The sequence below is a fragment of the Mesitornis unicolor genome, unplaced genomic scaffold, assembly GCF_000695765.1.
Source record: "Mesitornis unicolor isolate BGI_N332 unplaced genomic scaffold, ASM69576v1 scaffold2694, whole genome shotgun sequence".
Taxonomy (NCBI): Eukaryota; Metazoa; Chordata; class Aves; order Mesitornithiformes; family Mesitornithidae; genus Mesitornis; species Mesitornis unicolor.
Window position 1 is genome coordinate 48,935 of NW_010181892.1, and position 25,045 is coordinate 73,979.

At 40.7% G+C, this 25,045-nt stretch overlaps 1 protein-coding gene across 1 annotated transcript in view; it reads left to right on the plus strand.

The window, feature by feature from the left end:
• Positions 1-4,477: 4,477 nt before the first annotated feature.
• Positions 4,478-25,045, plus strand: part of LOC104539899 (WD repeat- and FYVE domain-containing protein 4-like) — a gene marked incomplete at its 3' end in the record, with an annotated part of 25,937 nt that continues 5,369 nt past the window's right edge. Inside the window, exons 1-10 of the mRNA XM_010183567.1 lie at positions 4,478-4,495; positions 5,293-5,412; positions 5,971-6,088; positions 6,758-6,867; positions 11,145-11,298; positions 12,884-12,975; positions 19,292-19,504; positions 20,047-20,194; positions 21,061-21,218; positions 22,851-23,009. Of these exons, the coding sequence (XP_010181869.1) occupies positions 4,478-4,495; positions 5,293-5,412; positions 5,971-6,088; positions 6,758-6,867; positions 11,145-11,298; positions 12,884-12,975; positions 19,292-19,504; positions 20,047-20,194; positions 21,061-21,218; positions 22,851-23,009 (1,290 nt within the window). The remainder of the gene's footprint in view (positions 4,496-5,292; positions 5,413-5,970; positions 6,089-6,757; positions 6,868-11,144; positions 11,299-12,883; positions 12,976-19,291; positions 19,505-20,046; positions 20,195-21,060; positions 21,219-22,850; positions 23,010-25,045) is intronic.

A 25,045-nucleotide genomic window follows, 5' to 3' on the forward strand; every position in this document is an offset into this window, starting at 1 on the left:
GGTTCATTAGCATAATGTTCGGTTCCAGCATGCAAGTTCAAGCCGGAGGGAAAAGAACTGAACTGCATGCAGTGACTAGAAATGTTGGATTTTAAATTATGCAGAAAGAAAAAGCATCTGGACCTGGTTAGAAGCTCTTTTGTCAACTTCTAATTTTGCCTTAACTGTCCATTTAAGTAATTTGGCTATTTCATTTTACCTGGCTGTAACACAGTGTGAGGTACTTGTATGTGTGTGTTAAAACTCACATTTGTGGTACCCTCCTTAGCACGTGCCAGATCAGATAGACATGGACACAGGCGGGAAGGCTCATTCAGCAGAGCAGCACAGAGGATATGAACTGCAGTTTATATTAATCTATCTGTGATGCTTCAAAAGGGCAGTTGGTGTGATTCCCCTTTCTAGCATGTGAATTTACTGTAATTTGTCCCTATGACTGTGGCTTCCAAGCTCAAGCTTAAGTTTTTAGTAACTGGTTGCAAGAATTTCAAAATAGTATGTGGAAAAAAAGAGCTATAGAAGAGAAATAGCCGTGTGCTTTGTGGCAGGAATTGTTCACGGGAGATGCAACACAGAGATCCCTTTCTTGCTGATAATGGATCAAGGATATTATTGGCATAAAGAAGCTGATAATGTTGATGTTCTTGCCTGATTCCAGGGTTAGAGATTGTGTTCTGCTCACCTTAACAAATTAATTAAATTTACTTGATAATTTTCTTCCATGAGCTGAGGTGTGCCTGGGTACAGCATTTCCAGAGTGAAAATGTTACCCTTTGTCTGGTCCAAGCCTGTGAATATACATGGTGCAAACAGTGCCCTGCAAGGGAGATTCCTTTCTTCCTCTCTAGCCATTCAAGACATCCTACTTTAAAAAGCCCTACTTTAATATTATACTTATTTATAAATTCTGTATTATATCTGTATTCTTTGAGCAGAGAGTAAGAATACCCAGAAGGTGAACTGGTACAATCAAACAAGGAGGACCCTGTACCTTTTTTCTAAAGTAATCTAACATAACACATTTCTGAGGTTTGAGAGAGACTTGATTGATTCACAGAGAAAGCTGACCTCTTCTTTCCTCTCTTAATAGTAGGGCTTGGACTTAGGTTGTGGTTCCCTTAGCAGGAAGGGGATGTACCTCACAATATTTTTGGTAATGCAAAGATTCTTTAAGAAAAGAAAAGTCGTTTTAGGGGAGCCTTGGCACTGTTTTGCAGACTTAAGAAGTCTGGAGATGGAAGACAAAAGAAGATGAAAGCAGCTTTGTGAAGTCTAAGAATGTAACTAAGTTTTCTGGAATTTCGGTATGAATTTCAATGGGGGAAAAAATCTTATCCTTTGAGACTCTCTCATCTGCAATGAATCTCCAAATGGGTTGAGGTCCACCTGTCTCTCGCAAATGGAGAACTCTGGCTATCACAAGAGTGAGATCATAGTCTGATGTTAATGGAAGAGAGATTAATAAATCACTTATGTATAGTGTAGCCAAAGGTGGATCATCATTAGTACACATCATGCTTAGATTCTGCCATGACTAGTGCCCTAGAAATACCTTACAGATTTAGACAGAGATAGATACGTTAGTACTTCTCTTGACTTCACCCCCTCTTGAAGTTTACTTGTTTACACTTATAAAGCACTATTGTTTCTTTTTCAAAACAGTCTTTGTTATTTATTTATTTCCTAATGCACTTACTACACTTGGGTAGCTGCAGTTGATCTGCTTTGAGCTTTTGCTGTGCTGGCTAGAGACGTGTTGGCTAACAAATGCTGGTTGATTAACAAGAAGAAGGGAGGAGTAGGGTTGGGCCGCCTGTAATGCAATTCATGTTCTGAACCCCTGTGAGTTGCCAAGGGAGAGCGCAGAATTCCAGATCTCTGGGGACTTGGGAGAAGCCTTGTCCCCTGAGACAGAGAAGGATGACTCTTACAGGGGAGTGTACTACATTTAGCCTTGTATATTTTCATGATGTGGTGAACTTGTCAACCTCTTTTAGTTATATAGGGGCTTCCAAAGTCAGCAGAGAGAGAACGGGTTTGACCCTTGCAGATTCCTTATTGGCTGTTTAGGGCTTGCGACAAGCACAACAAGAATTCTACTTGAGGGTCATGGTACCCACAAGTGACCATATATTATATATATTTGCAAAACATCCACACGGACTGGCTCAGTTTAGTCCCGTATACATTTTTAGTTCCCATATAATGCTCTCACTTGAAAATGTTGAAGGACTGAGGGGTTGAGCAGGTCTGTGTGTTACGTAACCCCCTGCTTTCCAACTCAGCCATAAATCGAAAATAGACCTGGGCAGTTTTAGTGAGTCTGTCTGCCCCTGTGGAAAGAGAGGAACCTAACCCGATCCCTCTGTGGCAAACACCCTAATCCAACCACACTTCAAATGATGCCAAGAATCTTGGTCCCGTTCCATCCCTCTGAGATACTGCTTTGAGTTCCAAATGTCTGCTGGAGATCTTACAAAGGCCAGTGTGGCAAAGCTCTGTAAAATCTACAGATAGTTCAAGAGGGCTGTAAAGGGTAAGTGCTCATGATATCTGTTTTCTACTTTGGAATTTTTACGTTCGTGAGCTACATGTGACTCAAACTGGTGGTGCAAAACCGCCATGACTCTAGTCGGTGGACTTTTTTTCTGATTTACATTGTGTAAATTAGACCATCTTATAATCTACTATATTTTTGGACTCACTTTGGAGTGAAGATTCTGTTTTCCTATTTCAGATATGAACTACACCTTTTTCTGTTGCCTGGTTTCTGTAAATATAGCCTATCATTGTTAGGTTTCATATGCTAATCCGTAGGAGTTCTAGACCATGACCTAGAACTGGTCCTGGGTTTCATGTCTGTTCGTGGAGTAAGTTATTACTTAGGCTATGCAAAAATCCCTTCCTCAGATACACACTTTGCTCTGAAGAGAGCACCTAAGCAAGGAGTGAAATGCAGTGTTGAGTAAACCTTGGTGTTATGAATGCTATTAACTGGTCCAGGAGTAAAATAATGATTCGTAATCACGAGAGGCAGTTTACGAGAATTTACTACTGCAAATTCAGTAAAACTGTAATAATCATAGATCATTCTGGTGTTCTATTTAGATCTTTGAGTCTACTTTAAGCCTGGCTTTGTGGATTTCTGGTGTTATCCAGTACAGAGTGCAAGAGTGCAAAATAGTAGCTAGCTATGGCTGTAGCATTTTTATAATCTATGGCTGAACTGATTTGCTTCCTTCCTTCAGGAAGTTAGTATCCTGTCTCTGAGCTGGCACCTCAGGAGGAGTTTTAAGTCGTACGCTCAAAGGGAAAAGTGCCTCCTACCAGCAGTTATATCATATGTCAATAACCTTGTGTACTTTGGCAGATAGAAAGTTTCTTTAATCCAGAAACTATCATTTGTCTCAGTTTGGTCTCTAGGAATTGTCAAGAGCCAGTCCATGGCTGTCAGATGGTGACACACCTTCTAGCTCAGTGTAGTTGAAATGTTACCTTTATTTGCTCAGAACCTTTTCAAGTTCACCATTTCAAGTGAATTCCCTTTTAGAATCTGCCTTCAGTGGGTGAATTTTTATTTAAAGTTTCAGTAAAAGGTAACCTTTTGAGAACAAGAAAAGTGGAAAAAAACATAGTGATTACTTTAAAAAAAATATTAAAACAGCAACTCACTTTTTAAGGTCTACATTAGTTTCAAAGTGCATTATGCAAAACGAGTATCTGATATGGAGACTGAGACACCTCTATTTTCAAGCTAGGATTTTCAGAATGCTTCAGAAAAGCAGGAGCCTTTGAAAATAAGGCTTCATAATAGAAGGAGACAGCTTGAATGGTGCCTGTCACTAGCACTCTAGCTCGACAGTGGGATGAGACTGGGAGCACAAGCTAATTCGCAGTGTGGCTTGGCTCGGAACAGCTGAGGAGGTTGCTGTCCCCAGCTGTCCACCTGCCTCTGCTGCAGGGGCGTCTTCTGTGCCTGTAAGTCAACTTCTGAATTCTTGCAGGATCATGTGGCATCACCACCACGGTTTGCAGCAATATCTTAAGGCAAACAGAATCCATTCTTAGCACTACCTCCCTACTTACTTCTTTTTTATTTAATTAATATCATACTTTAAGTGGCACTTCATTCAGGAGCAAACTGGCTTAGGGACAGTCGGCATGTCATAGAGAGAGTGACCGGCAGTGGTTAAGTCATAAGCTATTTGAAGCTAAGCCAACCCTATTCATCAGACATTAAATTTGTATTGTGCAGCACTAACCTAACTAATGACGCTCTGAATTTGGGATGATTTGGGAATTATGTGGTCAGTGATGAAACCTCAACATTATTCTGGTGTTGATGTTCTCTCGTTTCTATGGGATGAGAACAGGGAGCACAGAAGTTAATGTATTGACTTTCTGTTACTGTTCTGAAGCAGGCTATTTCAATCAAATGTTTACTCCATGCAGGAAATACTCAGGAGGGGAAAAGACAATGCTCCAGAAGTGGCAGGTAAGCTAAATCTTGGCTGCACATGGTTAAGCAAAGAATTTCAGCGCCTGTCTGTGTGTCTGGACACAGATACGTGTGCATGTCGGCATGTACTTCAAGGCCTAAGCTGTTCTGTCGCTGCTGGAGGTGAGGTTACTGGCAAGAGTATTTACATCTGGTTATTGCAGAGGTTTTGCTCCTCCTGCTGTTAAACATATGGTGCTACTGTCCAGCAAAATAAGTGTGATTTTGTGCACAGTTTAAACTGAAACGAAAGAGAGCCACCTAGTTGAATGACTGTTCACAAATCATCTGTACATCTAAACCAGTGTACCTCTTGTTTTCCCAGATGTTTTGCTGAGCTGAGAGATGCATTTACTTTCCTGTACCCTTGGTCTTGGTGACCCAAGACACACGGAAGAGATCTATAACTTCTAGTTTATATGTTGCACTTTGTGTGGCCTTTTCTGTACAGGCAGGTGTTCGGGATTTTCCAATACAGACTGCATGCATTTAGCTCACTTTTACATTGGAAAAAAGTGCTGTTATGCAAAGATAGCATGAAAGCAATGGGTGATTGTAGACAAATGCAAATGGCCTGTCTGAAGAAGAGCCATAATGAAGACTCAGATTCTGTTGACTGGATTGTTGTATAAGAGATACTGTGCTGATCTGAATGGCAATGGGTGATGGATTACACTTTTTATAATTCTTGTCCTGTTGGACCTGGAAACCACAGGGCTCTGAGGGTGCCTTTGAGGTATGGTTTTCAGGAGTGGAGTTAGGAGATTTTAATGCTTGTTGCTTTTCCCTGGCAGAAGAGGGAGATCAGCAACTTTGACTACCTCATGTACCTGAACACATTGGCTGGCCGCAGCTACAATGATTACATGCAGTATCCTGTGTTTCCATGGGTCCTTGCCGACTATCACTCCGAGGTCAGTGCTTGTTGCAGCATTCTGTACTTTCTATGATAGCAACCATACAAAGATTTGTTGAATGGTGCCATCAAAGCAGAGGGGTCTAGACCAAGGGTTCAAATTTTGAGATAGTTAATTAGAACTGTACCGATTATTTACAGCTTAGCCTTATCTTCAAATCGGCATGCTGAGGATCACATTATGGGTCAGAAAGGTGGATGAACATCTGTTAAATAAATACCTAGGTAAGGCCAGGCTGCATGGGCTCAGCAGGTAGGCAGGGACAGGTTTCTGTGACCCTAGACAAGGAGGTTTGGACAGAAAAGTCTTGAGAGCAATTTGCAACCTGCCAGGTCCTTTATTTGTGAAGCTCCTTGTACATACTATCCTCTCAGTGGCACATGCTGACAGTCTTTTTCCAAGTCTCTTCCCAGTTCTGGAGATGGATGTTTTAATACTGAGTCTGTGACCTTGTATAGATGAAACTTCTAACACAGCCTTGCTGCTGTCCAGTGTCACTAAGCTAATCACAATGTCTAAGACTCAATCCACATCTTTGCTGGTTTTGCTTTTCAGACACTAAACCTTACTAATCCTCGTACATTTCGGGACCTGTCAAAGCCTATGGGAGCACAGACTGTGGAGAGGAAACACAAGTTCATCCAGCGCTACAGTGAAGTGGAAAAGAGTGAAGGTGAGTGTTTTAAGAGAGTAACAAGCAGTAGAAGCTTGAGTCCCTTCAGGCCTTTGGGAGTGCTGGTTAATCCCTTGGAAAAGGACACCCAAAAACTTTCCAGAGCTGTGGTTAAGGGAAGCACCATGCCAGGGAGATCCACCTTCTTCTGGATGTGAACTGGTTGAGGATTCAAAGAGAAATTACTTCTGCAAGCACTGCCTTATGTGCCTTGTATTGCTGCATTCTGTCATCTTCCCTTGGGCAGGAAGAGATGCTGCAGACAAAAGCAAAGTTCCCTAGAAAAGACTGCCCTGTTATCTACACTTCAAGCATTAGTCTTGTCTGTTAGCTAAGCTGTATGTAGAAGCTGTATGTAAGAAAAAGGAAACAGGATGTTGAGGCTGCTGACCTCTGATGATCAAGACTTTTTTTGATAATAATAAAGAAGGGAATAGTCTGGAAAATTGAAGATCTTATTCTTCAGAAAATAAAACGTGGAAGGCAAAAATAGAGATGGTAGTAACTGTGCACATTCAATGCAAATATGCAAGGTATGCTTCTGCTCACAGATCCTTGAACATCTGCTTAAAGACCTGTTACCTATTTAGTTGTGCTGTGTTAACCGGATGCTATGGGTTTGAAATGATAATATTTTGCACTGAAATCTAATCTGTGTCCAATTCCCAGGAGACCTCTCAGCCCAGTGTCATTACTGCACTCACTATTCATCAGCAATTATAGTGGCATCTTACCTGGTCCGAATGGAGCCATTTACCCAGACCTTCTGTGCGCTGCAGGTAAGGGGGCAAGATAGCTTCCTCCCTACACCTTGTCATGAACCATGTAACACATTATAGTGGTTGTGTAATGGAGGAGGATGAATTCTTTTGACATTTTCTGTACACTCTGTGTGGACTCTGGGCTTACTGAAGGCTCTGTGCTGTGTCTGTTGAATTCATCAGAAATATTTTAATGGGAGTGTGATTGATGTGTGATGAGCTATTTTTTCTGAGGGAGAAGGATTATTTAGTTCTGATGCATTTTGTAAGAGCTGAGGCATGTAAACATCTAGATAATGTTTTACTACCTGTCTGAACATAGGCTTCTGACTTTGGGGCAAATAAGATGTTCCTTGTAGGCATTCTAAGCCAAAGTGCTCATACCGTAATGCAGCTACAGGCAAGAACTTGGTGCTGGTGCTTGTGGCATAAAGAACATTCCTGAGCCAGATGAGGAAAGGTTCTGGGGTGGGGAATGATAAGGATCATGGGATCAGCTCCCTGAAGAAGAAGTGGAGTGAGATGACATCCAGTGCTTCAGAAAGAATATTTTGGTCTAGCTTGTTCTGAACTTGGCACTGTTTTATAGTGTCAAAAGTACCCACCATGGAATTTAGTTTCATGGAAGCTGAGCTCTGTCCTTAGCTTTTACAGCTGGTCAGCATGCAGGGGCACCAAATTCCTGATGGCTCCCTTCCAGCAGGCAGTTGGTGATGCACAAGCACAGACATTTGGTTTATAGCAGACAGTTGTTACCCTCACTTTTGTAGTACGTGTTGTGTTATAGCAGGGTCTACCAGGAGGATAGGACCTCAAAAGTGTATTTTTAAGGAGCGTCTTGCTGAGATCTTCCTATCCTTATGGAGCTAGGCCAGAATACTCCATACTCAGAGACTGCTGTATATATGGTGAGGGGTGGCCATGCTTTCTACAGCTTTCCAAGTGCTTTGCTGTTTTGCTGGTCTTTTTATTTTTTTTAATGAACTAATACAAATCAAGTGCTGTGCTAATTAAGTAATAAGCCCTCTGATATTGGCTGTTACCAGCAGTAGCTGATGGGTTAGTGAACCACCTGAGGCAATGTAACCATCGCACTCTGTGAGCCATATGTTAGCTGCAGTCATGAATGACTGTGGAGCAGTTATTTCTTCTTGTAAACTGCAAAGGCTGTATCTCACCGGCACACTTTTCATGCATAACAAGTTCTGAGTCTGAGTAGCTGCTTTGTGGCTGTGTTTGTGTGTGATTAACAGGTAACCTGCAATTTTGTGGGCATAGTTATTTTCAAAGGCTGCCGAGATCTGCAGCACTCAAAATTTTGTCTGGACGTGGATCCACTGAAACTGTTGAACTTCTTCCATTCTCATTCCTTTGCTTTTATGTTGCTGCATGTTCAGCTGAGCTCAATGATGACATTTCCCCAGGTGACTGGTCCTATAGTGGCTTGATAGGAATTGATAACTGTGAGATGCAGTCAAACAAACAGCAGACCTGAGAACTGGTATGCTTAAGTCAAGAGCAGGTTGGAAAAGGAGTACTCCCAAACTCAAGACCTTGGCAGGGTACTGAACTGGGAGCTGTGAAAGCTTCTCAGCATCTTAAAAAGTGAAAAAGCTATGCTTATAACTGCACACTGCCAGTCTGAATGAACATGACAAGGAAATGCAACAACTTGGGTGAAAATTTGATGTTAACGTACCGTCCTTTTTCTCAAGTCAAAGAATTGATTTGCACCTGACCACAGAAGGTGACAGTGAGGAAGCATTGCCTCTAGTAAGGGAACTGTACAGGAGTTTACCAAATCTTGCTATTTTGCGTCTTAATTAAATGTATTGAGATCTGACTCTGGAGAAAAATGTTTATGTGCTTTGCGTATTGTACTGGAATGGATGAAAAACTGGCTCATCGGGTGATGTCCACTTCACTTTAGTCAAGTGCCTCCTCGAATTCTTTTCAGAAATTGATCTCAGCACAACAAAAAAGCAGCAAAGGTTTCTGTGTTTAGTGTCTTCATAGGAAAGGCATTCTAGGACCCCACACCCTCAAGAATTAGTGATGCTTGCTTTTGATTCAACTCAGATTTTATCCCTTTTGATTCTTATCCCACTGTTGCATTTCAGCTAGCAGGCTGATCTTCTTTCCTGGCATTTACCTCTCAAAAGGTACTTACAGAGAATAGGGTTCTTACTCTTCATAGTGGCACTGACTCTTGAGCAGTCATTGAAGCACTGTCTGCAGGTAATTACTTCTCAGCACCTTTGTAAGCATCTCTTAGAAACACTTCGAGGTCTTTGGGTTTAAAGCATCACCAAAGATCAGTGATACTTTGTGTTATAAGCATGGGAAGTTCTAACTTCTCTCTAGAGATCACTTTGACTGGTGGCTTTGTATATACCCTGCTGAACTGTAATTTTAAAAAGCATATTTTTCCAGTATTCCTGATGGCAGTGTATGGCCTTTGGTGAAAAAAAAAGAGACTTACTGCATCTAGCTATAGAAAAGCCATGAGTTTGTCGACTTGCAATCTAAAGGCATAAAGCAATTCTTGATTCTCTTTTTCCCTTTCAGTGCAGTTTTTGCATTCATAGAGAGAGAAAACTCATTAATTCTGATATAAATATATGCAAATAAATTTATTAATATAGGAAATGGGAAAATCAGTTATTGCTTCCTTTATAAATAATACAGGCTTAAGTTTTAAAGATATTACTTTTCCCTAAAATGAATTAGACAGCCAGGGAAAAAATCACATTTTTTCGTGGTGGTAATATCTTTAACCAGATTTGTCGCGCTAACAGCATTTCCTATGTATATATTATTTTTATTTAATACAAGTAATCTTTTTATTACAAATCATATTGTTTCTCAGGAGATTACCATCAGCTCTCATAAAAGCTGCAAAAAAAGATGAAAAAGCATCAATCACCACCAGACACAGCGTGCTGTGTGCAGATTAAATATACAAAGCCCTTTAATATGGTTCAATGAGATACTTGTTAGCTGTTGATTTATTTATAGTCCTTCTTCTACTCTGTTTTAATTTCAATTTGAATTTGACTCCAAGGGTCCCCACCTAATAATGATCAAGAACAAGATGACCTTGTGCATCAGATTAACTCCAGCTAGGCTTACTCGTGTGATTAGCTCCTCTTTCACTCAGTCCCTTGAGTGGGTGTGGGAAGGCTTCACAACTGTCAGTGGTGTAAGGAAGGAGGACATAAAATACAAGGAAGTAAAGCACAACTGTGCTGTCGTTTAGAGATGAGGCTGGACCAAAAGCCTGGTCAGAATTCATCTCAGGGGAAACAGCAACGGGGTCTCTCCATCTGGAATGTGTGTTGACTTGTAGCTGAAGTCTGTCTCAAAAGCAAGGAGATATGGCTTCAGAACTTAGTTTTAATGACTTCTGTGTTTTGATAGCTTATCCACGAGGGTAGTTTCTTCCTAACAAAGGATATGGCAAAAGGTATTTTTTTACTTTCAGTTCCCAGACTTAGCAAAGTTTGTAGATCCAAAGGAGGTGCATTGTAAGTGTGCAGGTACTTGGGAAATCACAAGGGCTGTGGTTCTTACCATCAGAAACCAATGTGGGAACTGCTGCTCATCTTGTCCACGGGAGTGGCATCCCATCCTTACACCATGAGGATACTTAGACGTTATCTTCCTATTTAATTGCAAGTCAAAGCTTCAGCTGACTGTTACTGTGCAGAACAACAGCATCCTCCTCATCTGGCACACGCAACAGTCTACAGGCAGAGAGAAAACTAAACAAAAGCTATCAAGTTTTTCGAAGAGGTCAGCCATAAACAGAACCTGACTGCATCTCATATTCATTAACAGATTGACTCTTGCACCACCTCTGGGTTTTAGTGTCTTCTTTCTGCAATCCTGCTGGCTTGTTCTTTTTGCCTAGTGAAGCAGCTTTGAGGATTGAAGGGTTGAGGGTGAGCAATCATTCATGTGTTTTCACTGCACTGCCAAACTATTTAAAGATACTTGTTCTGTCTCTGACAATATCTCTTGAGCCCTGGCAGTGGGATATAGCATTATGTCCCATGACAGATAATCCAAATTAATTAATCCCAATGAGAAATACATATATTAGTCTGGGAGCATGCAGCAGTTGGGCAGTTATACTGCTGCCAGTACCTGAATTAGGTATTGAGAAACAATTTGATCTTGTCACTTTTCAGTTCTCTTTTGAAACAAAAAATCTTTTGGCTAAGATTCTGCACCTGCTTTTTATTTAACAGAATACTCACACTGCAGTCCTTTTGTCCATCTCCATTTCACAGGGTGGGAGTTTTGATGTTGCTGACAGAATGTTTCACAGTGTCAAGAGCACGTGGGAATCAGCATCAAGGGACAACATGAGTGATGTCAGGGAACTAATCCCTGAATTCTTCTACTTGCCGGAGTTCCTAACCAATGCAAATCACTTTGAACTTGGTAAGTTCTAGGAGGGACTTCAGTGCTTCCATTCTGCTCCCCAGCATCCTGCTAAGGGAAAAGATCCAAATCACACGTTGAGAGTTTGTCCATGAACTGTGAAGACGGATGAGGCTCTCTTGTGATGAGAGATATTTTTTTATTAAAATAAGGCTACAAAAAGTCAACCTTCTGATATTTGAATGATATCAGAACCTCCAAGTTTCCAGCTGAGAAGGAACTGTAGTTCCTACTAGTTACTATGCAAAGGAATTGCACATTTTGTCAGACAAAGATGGATTTTTATATAAGCAATCTAGTTGTCTGCTTTTGAAAATTTGGACTGTATCACCACACCTGTGTGGCTATAAACAATATGTTAATTTTACTTTTGGAGACAGATCAATTGTTAGATGGTGTTTGTGAAAGGTGTTTTTTTAGATCTCATACCTCTTGTGGTTAAAGTTGCCAGATGTCCTCACTATCATTTTGAAAGGTTCTGCACAAGTCACATGAGCTTGATATATCATCCCTGGCCTCAAACAGCTTCACAATCCCTTCTAAATATACACTGTCTCTAGACCTTCCTGCATCAGTGATGGAGGGTCAAAGAGAATCCAGAAAAAATAGTATTCAAAAATAGGCATAGTAGACCTGATTCACTTCACTGTACAGGAAGTTCACATCATTTGCAATGCAAAGCTGCTTTTTGTAGTGGACACAAACAATTAGACGGAGGACAAATACCTTAAGAATCATCCTAAATTGGTGATGGCAAAGGCAACTTAACCCATGATGTTGAGGTCCAGCTGTTAAGTATTTAAGACCTTAGCAAAATGAGACATAAGAAAAAAGCAGAATGGGTAGAAGGTATTAGAAGACTGTTAAAAGATAGTAAAAAAATGGGGTAGTTTCATCTTGAGAGGAGGCCAAGAAAGAGAGTCTGGCTGAAATCAAGATCCAGAGATTGACCTGAGTGGAATCAAGTGGAGAGACCTAAAAAAGACACCAAAATCTTTTCAATAGAGAGCAAATATACAGGACAATTTTACAACAAAGATAAGAACCTGAATCTGTTCACTGCTACGCTGTAAGGAAACTTGTGATCCCAGACCTGAGCCTTAGCTTAGATTTGAATTCAAACAGTTGCATGACACTGTGCTCTGATTTAAGAACACATGCTCACCTCCTGAAAGGAATCAGATTGCAAAGGACTTGATAACAAAATCTGTCTCGGTGGCTGCTTTAGTGGGAATATCTGGCAGTTAGGCCCACAAGATTATGAATAAAAAGAAAGTTGTGCAAACAAGTTTGTCTTGCCTGAGTTTGTAGTCTGTGCTAAAATGATTTGTGCTGAGAATGTGCATGTTTTTACTGTATAAGCAACAGTTGCTAGAACATCTCCTCCAAGCTTTATAACTGGAGCAGAAATCCTAGGAGAAACTGGTTCTGCAATGTTCTGTGGCACTGTATTTGATGTAGAACCTGACACTGCATGTGTGAAAATCACCTCAATTTCCTTGGACTTCAGTGTGTTAGAAAAGCTGTTCCTATTTGCAATGTGTGTCATTCTTATTCTTAATTCTCTCTCTGTTAATTCCTGCAGGCTGCATGCAAGATGGAACAGTGCTGGGAGATGTGCAGCTTCCACCTTGGGCAGATGGGGACCCTCATAAATTCATTCTCCTGCACAGACAGGTCAGTGAATATCAAGATTTGTGACAAAATGCTGAACTGGCTCCCACTGAAAATGAAACTCTGAAGGCCAGAGTCACAAACCAGAACTTTAGATCCAAATGCATTCTGTCTTTGTGGAGTTTGTGTGAGTTGTGAACTTTGCATGTCTGCTTGTCTGCCTAACAATTCACTCTGAATCAAGGCCAACTTTCCAGAGCAGGTGAGGTTTGTTTCTAGGTCAGTGACGTGGATCTCAGGCCATAAGTGTATGTGAATATAACATAATGCATGCCCATGGCATTTATAAGCAAATAGTTCCCCGTTCTTGCTAATGAGATGTGTGTTTATTTAAAACTATCTACCTCAATCTCTGAGTCATGCGAGGAATACAGTTGTTGATTTTTGAAGGGGAACCTAATGTGATTTCCCATCTTTAATGGAGTCAGCCTTGGCAATTTAAAGCAAATGTCATGAGACGTGACTGCAATTAGTGCTATATGTTAATAAGAAGAATGTCTTCTGTATGATGTCACCTGCTGCATAGTAGTGAGTGCAAAGGCAATTCTGTATGCAGGTTGTTGCACTGAACACAGGCTTTGCAGCAGAATATCTTGGTGTAGGTCTCTCTTTTTGTTAGAGCTGAAAAAGAGACTGGGCTGTACTATAGTGCCCCTGTGCTATCTCATGAGATTTCCTCCAGGAAAAGGAGTCAATCTGTACTTGTGAGTGCATGCAGATAGTTGTGTACAAGACGTGTGATGATTATATGTGTTAGCACTGCTGGGACTAAACAAATAGTTCATGATTTTCATCCTGGTTTGTCGAGTCAATCAGTACTTGTGAGTGCATGCAGATAGTTGTTGTGTACAAGAAGTGTGATGATTATATGTGTTAGCACTGCTGGGACTAAACAAATAGTTCATGATTTTCATCCTGGTTTGTCATGTGTACCTTCAGTTTCTGCCTCAGTGGGTTCTTCCCACTTCCCCTATGCTATGCGGGTCTTGCCCTTGGGGGTTCAGCTTTCACACTGTATAATCTCTTTGTAGGTGATTGCATCCAAACCTGTGGGCTACAACCATCTTCTCTATTTTGATATCTCCACATAAGCTTTTCCTCAGTTGACCTTTCTAAATGCTGGTTCCTAAATCCTGTCTCTGACCTTCTTACTGACTGCTTCAAATTTTTGTTCCTGATTTGAACAAAACCAGAGTCATACTCTGACCTTATAAATATTCTTTTCTCCACTATTCACTTAACAATTGACAGCAACCACAGTGCTCCCATTAAGTTACTCTTACTTTCATGTCCCGTGCTTTGCACTTCTGTGCTGCATTCCAAGGCCGTCCTTTCTGTGATTGTCCATACTACTAAATCATTTCCGTGCTTCTCTTGGTCATTATCTTGAATTCTTGAATCTTCATCTCGTTCTCTCTGATGTTCTGATACCTTGTTTCAAGTCAGTACAGAGACAACTGGAAGAGGACCATCTTCGTTGTCTGGCATTATGTACAAATCTCCTTTCCAATGCCCTTATGGTTTGAATTTCTGTATGGCTCCACTCCTTAGACCTAAAATTTCTCTCCTTTCCCTCTTGAGATCCTACACATCTATTTAATTTATATGTTCTGTCCTCTTCTTACATTTCTTTCTCCCTGCAGCCACCCGGGTGCTGTCAGTAATCTAGCCTTAGTCCCATGTTTGGCAATGCTGTTTTTATCCATGTTTAAAAAATAAAGAAGTCAAAAACTCCTTTATAAGCTGATGTATGGGCTGTGAATCCATCCTGAAGAAAATTTTCTTCTAGTAAACCAGTTTTGAGAGAACAGGCTCTTGGTAACGTGCACCATCTGCATATCTTGTGAAGAATTAATTGCTGTTAAAATATTAATTTGCAAAGACAAGACAGTGCTTTGTAGCACATGCATCCCACGCTGTCTCTGTAGGTTTCTGATGCTGCAAACACTTTGACTTCTTAGTAACTCTGGGTATGAGAGTGAACCTGTTCAATTCTGGATTGATTCACATGTGCTCAGTTTACTCCTGTGAGTGAACATGGATATGATCCGAGTCTGTGCTTACTTACTTTTTAGTGCAGTTAATTTTGCCTTTTTTTTTTCTTTTCGGGAACTGTTGAGCATATAATGAGGTATTTCATGTTTTGCTTTAATTGATTAAGAAGCTCTCTTCATCTCTGTTGTGAATTCATGACTTGAACACTTCACTTTACATATGTGTCAGAACAATAATGCTAAAAAAAATACTTGAAAGGAGTTAAATGTCTAGCTTGCTACTTTACCTATCTTGAAAATGATAACTTTTGGATGTACTTATGAAATATTTTTTTATCAGTAATTTTGAAAATGTGATGGAAAGTAGTCATCTTCCACTCTTTGCCCCGGAATCCTGCCTCCATATGTAAAAGCTTGTGAAGTAATGATATTCAGGTTATGTGATGTGGAGAATAGCTGCTTACTATTATTAGCAGGTCTCAAGTGCCTCCACGCCTGGTAGCTTGACTCAGTGATAGATGGCCACACAGTTTAGTAACTTAAGCCAGTACATTGCATTTACGGCGTATTCAGTAAATAATCGGACCGTTTACAGAAGATACATTAATCTTCTTGGTCTTTGTTTTGCCTTGTATTTCTGCAGCGGTTACATGTGTAATTCAGATCACACAGTGAGTAAACCTGTATGGGGAAAAAAAGTATGGAAGAGTTTTTCACCAGAAAACCAGTCAGGTTGAAATAGGAGTGTGTCAGTAGTAACAAGAAAATGTCTCAATAAATGGTTTCGACTTTTTGTCTTTGTTATCAAAACACTTCAAAAATATCTTTTCATTGCAGTGCTTGGATTACAGGGTGAGCTGAAAATATTTTATTTCATGATGTAGCTGTTATAACTAACACTGTATGGTGTACAGATTCATTATTAGTAAAATAAAAGGATGTAATTTTTCCAGACTTACAGTTGGGTGGGGAAGATTTTAATACATGAGAAAATTTGAGAGTTGAGCATTTTGCTTTGAGTTGGAAAGCAAACACTATTCATTGTCTGATTTCCCCCAGAATCTGACTTTCATTTCTCTGTCCCATGCCTGTTTGCAGCCTGTTAGTTGAGGGGATAAGGAGAGAATGTTTTTGCCAAAGAACTGAGATTTGATTAAGGGCTTTGTTCAGGCTGCTTAAGCTTCTGTACATACACAATAATAGGTATTACTAAGTCAGACATCTTTGAAAGTGCCTAGAGTGATTTGGAGGCTTGGAGCTCTAGTCACACTGAAAGGTGGTGGAAGGGAAGAGATGATCGAGTTTGTCAGCACCCATAACCACACGATGGTGCATCTACTATGAGGAAGAAGATCCTTGTGTAAGTGTTGTGCATACTGCAGGCTTACTGCTCATAGTCAAGTCCTTGTTAAAATGAAGAGTTGAGCATAGAGACTACCCAATCCCTTCCCTTGCAGGGAAATAGCAGGTTTTGGCCACTGAGGTCAAACATGCAACAGTTTTCTCATGTTCCCCAGTGACTCCAATAAAAGCATGAAGGTTTTGAGGCATTCTGGTTCCTTTCTCTGCTTTGTCCTGTGATCTCTCTGTGACCTTCCAAGGTGCTTAGTCTCTGTACTCCAGTTTCCCAAATGTGAGAAAGACAACACTGTCCTTCCCTAACAGAGATGCTGCACGCAGAAATCCATGGACTCCTGAAAGCCACTGCAATTTTACACTGATGTTTTTTAAATAAAAATGTAGGGAGAAATGTTGTCCCTCATATTATGGCTTATTTTCAGTGTAATGTACTGAGCTGTGCTCCTTGCTGCTTGCATAATGGTAGGCACTCTGAAGGCACTTAAATACAATGTGGGGAGCATCTGCTTTTGCCTTGTACTTTGGAATAAGGATGCAGTTTGGAAATTAATCTATCAACCATCCCTGCATAGCACGGTTTTGCTCTTTATTGTAGAGTGATCTCAGATTGTGTGAACTAGACATGTTTTGGATGAAATGAAACCAAAAGCTGCACTCCAGATGCTGGTGGCAGTCAACCTGTGGAAGCAGACTAGATCTAGTTTGATGTAAAGCCCCCACAGTGCATGTAATGTGGGTACTGGGCCCTCTCTACCATCTGTTCTGTTCTACAGTTCTGCTTCCTCTGAGCTGCACTACTTGATAACATTGGCACAGCTGATAAAGCCACACAACTTTTACAAATTAATTCAAATCTCAAATAGAAGCCGTTTAGAAAATGAAAGATCATGTTTATAAGCTTGTTTTCGTAATTATTTGCCAGACCTGATCAGACATCATGTGCAGCCAGTCCAATATTCTCTCTCCAACCACAGCTAGTACTAGATGTTACACAGGAGAGAGCAAGAAATCTTGCTGTGGAAATAAAGTTGATTAGCCTGCCTGGGAAAGTTCATCTAACCCTGAAGTGAAGAGTTGGAGATCTTGAATGCTGAAACATGAGGGTTTCTGTCTCCTCTGAAATTATCCACAAGACTGGATGTACCTGTTACTGGTATCATGGTCATTTTTAGCAGGCTTCGCAGTGAGTTTGGTGCATTAAATGGATCCAGGTCAACACTGTTCTGAGGTTTGGCTATTACTTTAAAGAATATGAGGACAAAGAATTGTTCGTGACATAAAACAGTGAGTAGCTTCCTGTTTCATGTTTAATAAGTTAAGAATCTAGTCTACTGAAGAAATTTATTTACTTCCTCCTTAGACTGCAAGTTCTCCCTCTCTGGCTGGGCTTGTCGTAGTGCTCAGTGAAATACTGAGAGGCTGCACAGTTGCAGCTCTGTTGGTTGCTTTGTTTTGCTCTGGCAGTGATGCCAGGCAAAATTTACAGTTTGTAATTCATGGACTAACTGCTTTTATTAATGAGGATGCGTTCTGAGTCTGTTCATAAGTGTTTTCCTGTTGCTTGCAGGGGACAGATTGTACGCTGTGCTTGTTCTCCAAGCTGCCCTGTGATCGTTACAGCTGTGGGCAGGGTCATTTAAACCAGCTGCACTGGGCTATCTGTCTGCTCTGTGAAATGAGCCATTGTTCTGGATCCCATTAGCTTGTTTATTTCTGCTGTGCTTTGGGTGGGATGGTCTGCTTGGGAGACCTTTAACTGAGCATCAGGGAGTATTGCACAGTCAAATGATTTGGAGATAGGAAAGTATTTTTAATAATGCTTAACACTACTGTTTGACTCATTGGGCAAAGCCATTTGTGAATGCACAAAAATTTGGTGAGGTAGGTGATGACAGAGGCAGTAGCATTTAGTAATGCCTCATGGGTAAGGCTAGTTAACCTGGAGGTGGGCAAAGGTTCAACTCAAACTTGTGTCCACTGCTTATGGACTTGCTGTCTGGGTCTTCCAAGCACAAGTTTTCCACTATGATTACACTGATCTTTCTAGGGAGACCACATTGGGGTGGATATATTGCCTTGTAACATCTCTCCCAGTCATGTCCAGTAGTAACTGTTTCTTCTGGTTCCATTAACCCACATACTTGTCACTACGGGTAGGCTATCTAATCAAAGTTAACCATTTCTTATTTTGGGGAAAAAAGTTCAGACCCTGAGTTTTTCCAGGATGAGGGAATCTGGTGCTACGACTCTCTCTCCTAAAGCCTTGTGAGGGTAGCAAAATGTTTCTTGATCAAACCCAAGCAGTTTTGAAACTTCTGTCATACAGCTGCCCCGCTGCACCCCCTTGCAAAACCCTTTCCCTGTCTTGGCTCGCATTACCCCTTGCCATTTCAGTACAACCTCTTCATTCTCTTTGATGGTTCATGGCACACAACCTTTCCCACTGTATCCTTCAGACCCAACTTAAAGCCCATCTGCTAGTGATCTCCCTTTCCAATCTATATTTATATGTATCTTCTCAAATAAAGCCTCTGCTAGTCAATGTGATTCATAACTAAGGCATATTTCTACAAGTAAACTAGTACCTTAATTCACCTGTGGTTCATCTATAGAGCGAAGTGGTGATACCAAATGTTAACAAATGTTTTGCTCATTTAAACCATCTTGTGTCAGTAACAGTGCTGATGAAGGTGCAATAACACAGGCTTTAATGTGTGCTGGAAGCTGGAGGATGTGCCAAGATTTGTAGAGTGCTTGCACTTTGCTTAGTGGAACCTGCTTGTTTCCTGTGAGGATCCACCCTTCATCTCCTTGGTCACATTTTGCAAGGATGATGGTACTGGAGGAACTGAAAAGTGTGAAGATTCACTTGCAGAGAATTTATGTCTCCAGCAGGTATTGGAAAGTGGTAAGGCATTTGTAATGGATACACTCTTTTGTACTAATTAACTTTCTTTTGGTTTCAGGCACTGGAAAGTGACTATGTCAGTGCACACCTTCATCGCTGGATAGATCTGATTTTTGGTCACAAACAACATGGCTCAGCTGCAGTGGAGGCAGTTAACACCTATCACCCTTACTTCTACGGAGATAAGATGAACCTCAACAACATTAAAGATCCTCTGATTAAGAGCACCATCCTGGGTTTTGTCAGCAACTTTGGGCAGATACCAAAGCAGGTACCACTTTAACATGAGAGTAGAGAGCATAATTTATTTTGATCTTGTAGTATTTAAACTGGAAAGCAAGAATAGAAACTTAAATCAGAGAAATTTTCTGATTTAAATCTGCTGAAAGATGGGCTATAGATGTCTCCTTATTGTGTGCTACATCAGTCTACACCCACATGTGTGTGTGATTCCGCTTTCCAATCATGCTGTTCCTGTTGTATCTCGTACAGCTGTGGCATCAGATCTGAGTTCTGCTCCTTCAGTACAGTCACACGAGTAACCACTAGTCTTGGAAGGGGTACAGTCAAATAAAAGCAGCTCAAAGTCTCACCTATACTTTTCCCTCTTCTCCCAGATTGCTGGGATTAGCTTCCTGTCTCTGTGGGGAAGGGATGTAGTCTGACAAAAATGTAATGAGGGTAAGATTTTATTTTAATGAAGAGGTTCATGTATAACAATCCTGGAGTCTATGATTAAGGATTTAAACAGATATCTCTCCTGAGTGGTCTGGCAAATAGGGATTAATTTTCAATGCCATTCCTTTGTTCTAGCTCTTCACTAAACCACATCCGTCCAGAAATGCCCAAGGGAAAAGTTCATCGGGAAGAGAGACTGTGCTGTCCCTTCTCTCAGGTGGAATTCTTCCTCCTCTTATGAGCAGCCTGCAAAATCTGAAGCTCTCACCAGTTACAATAAAAGGTACTGCAGGGGCTGTGCTCCATTTTCTGAGCTAAGTAGTACATAATCCTTGGATGGGGTGAATCTGGATTTTCAAAAGCACAAAAACAGTCACACAGCTTTGTATGAGTCGGTTCAATCAAGATGCCTTCTGCCAATTGTTGTTTGTGTATGTGTGCATTGTGAGCGGGCATTGAAAACACTCAAATACTTGGAAATATTGAAACTTCTGTTGTAGAGTTTAGAACAGATTTTTTTTTTAATGAAACCTGAATCTTTTCTCTCTTCTGCATTCCAAATATGTTAAATGAAAAAGCTCACTGTTTTCCATTTTTGTTATCTTTTTATATTCAACAGCAAAGTAAGTATCATCTGTCTTTTCTCCTCTTCTCAATCTTTAAATGTTTTTTTCTCTTCATCTTTTTCTTAGTCTGCTACTTTTCTTACCATGAAGAAGCCCAGAAAACTTCAGTGTGTCTACTTTTTAATTCCACAGTGATTTTCTTTATATCACACATCTTTGTGGGGATGGCAGGCTCCCGTAGCTGTACTACAGAGGCTGTTTGTGACATGTCTGGCATCCTTTGTAGTGCATTGTATAAGGCAGTCTGCCAATGAAAAGGAGCTTAATGGTACTGCTGTTAAACCCTCTCCTTTGGAGTACATCACTCCCTCTGTATGGATCTGTGTGGTCTGCTGGAGACGGGTGTTTCCACTATTCTGTCTGGGATCTCAGTTGTAGAGTGTGATTTCTGCCTGTGGGCCTGGTCACAGCACTGAGCCCACTTCTAGGACTTGACAACCGCACCACACAAGCTGTGCAAGGAGGAAAGTTACCATAAGTGCCCCAAAACCAGCAGCATTAAATATGTTCTCTGTCTTGTCAGACTATCCAAAGGGAGCTATTGGGCACATTGTTCATACTGAGAAAGGCATTCTGGCTGTCGAAAAAAATAAAGTTTTGATTCCTCCTCTTTGGAGCAAAACATTCTGCTGGGGATTTGAGGACTTCACCTGCTGCTTTGGCAACTATGGATCTGAGAAGGTAAATAAGACAAAGTCTACGAATTTCAGGAATGAATGATAGGTGTGGTCTTTAGTTTGGGCACTCGTTTCAGAGGCTATTTGGGAGTTGATTTCAGAGGATGCTGTATAGGACTTTCTCAAAGTCAAGCTTCTTGAGGAATCTCAAGTTAGGTATCCCAACAGAGTATAAAGGCCTTATACCCTGCTGAAAAATGTGACATTTCCCCTCTAAATTATCTCAAGTTTTCCTTCCAGTGACTTATGTTGTCCGTCAAAATGAAGGAGAAACCCAACTTCATAGGTTGTAAGGACAATACAAGGTCTCCTGGCCACTAATTAGAAATTTCATTGTGCAGAACTTTCTGCTGGAATTAAGATAGGACCATCTGTCAATTCCCCTCTGGCTCCCATGCTTAGCCCAGTGCATTCATTCAAAATAATAATGTCTTCAGTTCTAGAAAGTTAATACTCGTACTTCTTTGCTGTTAAAAATCAATGATCTGTGTCATCACACTGCTTGTTAGGGCACTTGACAGACCCAGTTTTTTCCTCTACCACAACCACACTGATTTTTGGTTATGTTTGGGATGATGTTATGACACACAGACATCTGAGATAGCTTGGGTAGCAGAATATGTCACTCAGCAAGATACTCACTTGGGTATTCGTGCAAGTCACATCATTATGTTTTTACAGACATGCAGTCAATGGAAATGAAAAAGACATGAGATGTATTTTACTTTTCCTGTATAAAATTATTGAGAGTTTTTCACCATTAACTTCAATTAAAATCAGTGCTCATAGTGCTGCTGTAGGTATAAATTGTTTTGTCTCTTCAAAAGTCGGGGTGTCACTGAGCCTAGCAACACTGAGCGTGATTCCACAGTCCCTATGACAAGTAGTTGGGAATCCAGCTTGAGTTCTCTCTCAGTCAACAGCACCTCTGGACATGAGCTTAAAAGACATTTTTGCCCTTACTGTAAGTAGGTAAATGTTCATTCTCTCTGTGGTATGTTTTCTGTAGCTGTGCCATCCAGCTCCACCAGAACCATTAGCACCATGGTGTTGTCTAAGAGCTAATGCAAAATGCGAGCAGAAGGATGTCTGTGCTATAACTGTAGCAATGTGTAATAGACCTGACCTTAGTTTAGGCTGGTTTGAGTGCTGCTGGCACAGAATAGAATTTAGTGCTTTGGCTTTTGGCTTCTCAGTCCAAGTAAGAGGAGGGTTGCAGAGCCTAGCACTAACCCTGTTAGCAGTCACCGCCACAGCCTAAGCTTTCTTTCCAACTACATCGAATGTTTGAATTCTGTCACTGTATGGTGGCAAAATGAGCTTGCCTGAAGTCATGCAGGAAGTCTGTGGCACGAGAAGTACTGGGGCTCAGGTCTATGAAGACATAAGACACTGACCTTTGTCCAGCCTTCCTGTTTGTCCCCTGGAGAATGGCACAGCTGTATGCAGCTGCAGCCTGTGCATGTATGTATTATGCAGCTGTGCTGTAAGCATAGAGACTGGTTAAGATGAGCTTTTCATTCCTGGATGTGAAGAAGTGGACAGTCAGTTCTGAAAATTGAATCCGTTATTTAGTATTAATAAATGCATTGTATTACCAGATGAGCATTTGACTTAAAGCTGCTTTCTTGTACAGAACATGACTATATTTGAGTGCATGGTAGACTGGGGAAAGTGCCTCTGCGCTGTGTGCCCTTCAGCGACTACCATAATCACGTCTGGAACGAGTTCAGTTGTGTGTGTCTGGGAACTTTGCTTCGTCAAGGACAAAGTAAAATGTCTAAACTTGAGACAGGTCAGTACTATGGCTCTTTTGCTCTAGAAACTTAATGAAAGCCAGAAGATTTGTTTCTGTCAGATGACTGGCAGAGGAAACACCTTTGGATGAATCAAGAAGGTAGAAAAGGAACAGCAGTATCATGTGACAGTCTGTTACCAGGTCAAGAACTGATAATATGCCTTATACCCACAGCTTATAATTAGGAACTCTGCTTGGGATATTTTTTCTTCCCCTTTTGGTAGCATTCCCAAAAATTACCATTATCAAAGAAACTATGAAGATAAGACATAAACTCTCCTCACTTGAAGTGCAGTCAACCCTTGGCTTATTTTAAAAAACCAGTATCAGCTGGAGATGCTTACAGCTATTTTTGGGTTGCTACAGCAATGGACAGAATGTGCAAAGCACCCTGCAGACTTAGCTGATGAAGATGAAGGCTCAGCTAGGCAAAGTTCTTGATACTTTTCTTTCAACCTGAATTCAGAACATGAAAGGTTTTACTGTCACTCCATGAGGTAGGGATGCATCCAATAAGAATGATATGGTTTGTGTTCTCACTATCCGAAGTCTTTCAGTGGTTGTTCGTTTGGAGCTTGTCTATATTAATCAAACAGCTGTATTAAATGTATAAGTTGCTATTCCATTTACAAAAGTTAATTCTCATGCAAGATTTGTGTGGTTCAGCTATAGTGATTTCTCAGCTTTACAAGTAAAGCTAGAGTGGATCTCTATCATATCTGAAAGGTGACAGGGAACCCATTTTGCCTAAGAAATCAAGAGACATAAAGCACTCTGCTACTTTTATGCAAACTAAGAAAACGTTCGCTGATCAGCAAGGTCTCCAGCTGGTAGAAACTTCTTCTGTTCATTTGCTCTGCAGGGATATTCAGACAATATTTCAGTGCTTTCCATACCCTGAGTTAAAACGTATTTTATTTGTCATTAAATGATGTGAAAATGTCAGTGTCTTTTGGGATGCCAGAAAAGTACTTAGATCTGCATTTATCTGAAATTCTTGTATGTTGAAATAAGGGGGAAACTATGTTTAGAGCAGTCTCTCTTCTGATGTTTATGATGTTTCCTGCTTGAAAAGAAATCAGAAATATGAGACAAGATCTTCAGTGATGACCTTTTAATCTGGTTGGTTATTATTCCAAACCAGGACGTGGACATAGAAGTGGAAGAAATAACAGTAGAGAAAAGCATAAGCAGTAGTCTTCATCAACATCAAAATGATACCACTCAGGGGGTCAGCTTGAGTTTCAGGCAACTATTTGAAGAGGTTGTCTTTTATCTCCAATATAATGCCTTTCTCCTTAACGATGTAAAATCAGCTTTGCTGATGCGTTCCACTGTGATTAATCTGCTATTACCCAAAGTCCACAAAGTGGCATGAGATCATGCAATGACAAATTCTGTATTTTTTCCCTTCTCTTTGCTACCAGGAGCTTTTTTTTTTTTGATGACTGTCTGGCCTAGATGTAAATTTGAACTATGGTTCTAAATGTCTTCCAGTGAATTACTTGCTGCTTTCATGTAATTCACTGTTTCATGGTGGCTGCTTTTTCTGCTGAACAAAAAAATGGTATCATCTTTCCTGAGAGAGTGAACTTCGCTTAAGTAAAGCTGATGTGCTATAATGTGGATGCTATTCACTTACCAGCTGTCTCATGGGACTGACACATTCTGGTTTGAAATGTAGTAAAGTACAGAAACTATATTTCAGCAGAAAAAGTCACTTTTCCCTCTCTAGCAGGGGCTGCTTCCACAGTTTTGTGGAACACTAAAGATTGAGCATAATAGCCTCAGTATTGATCCATGCAATTTACCAGTTCCCTCAGCATTCATGAGTAAAGCAATCCATGTGATCCAGCCCCCAGAATTTCTGGGCCAAATGAAACACTAGACTGGGAGAAGCATCCGTGCAAGCTGTGCTGTCTGCCACACAGGCCTCTCACAGAGCTGTTGAGCATAGCTGTGAAGTGTCTTTGTCCGTGTCAGTCAGTTAAGTTGGATGGTCAAACGTGGTTTAAATGTTCATGGACTAAGCA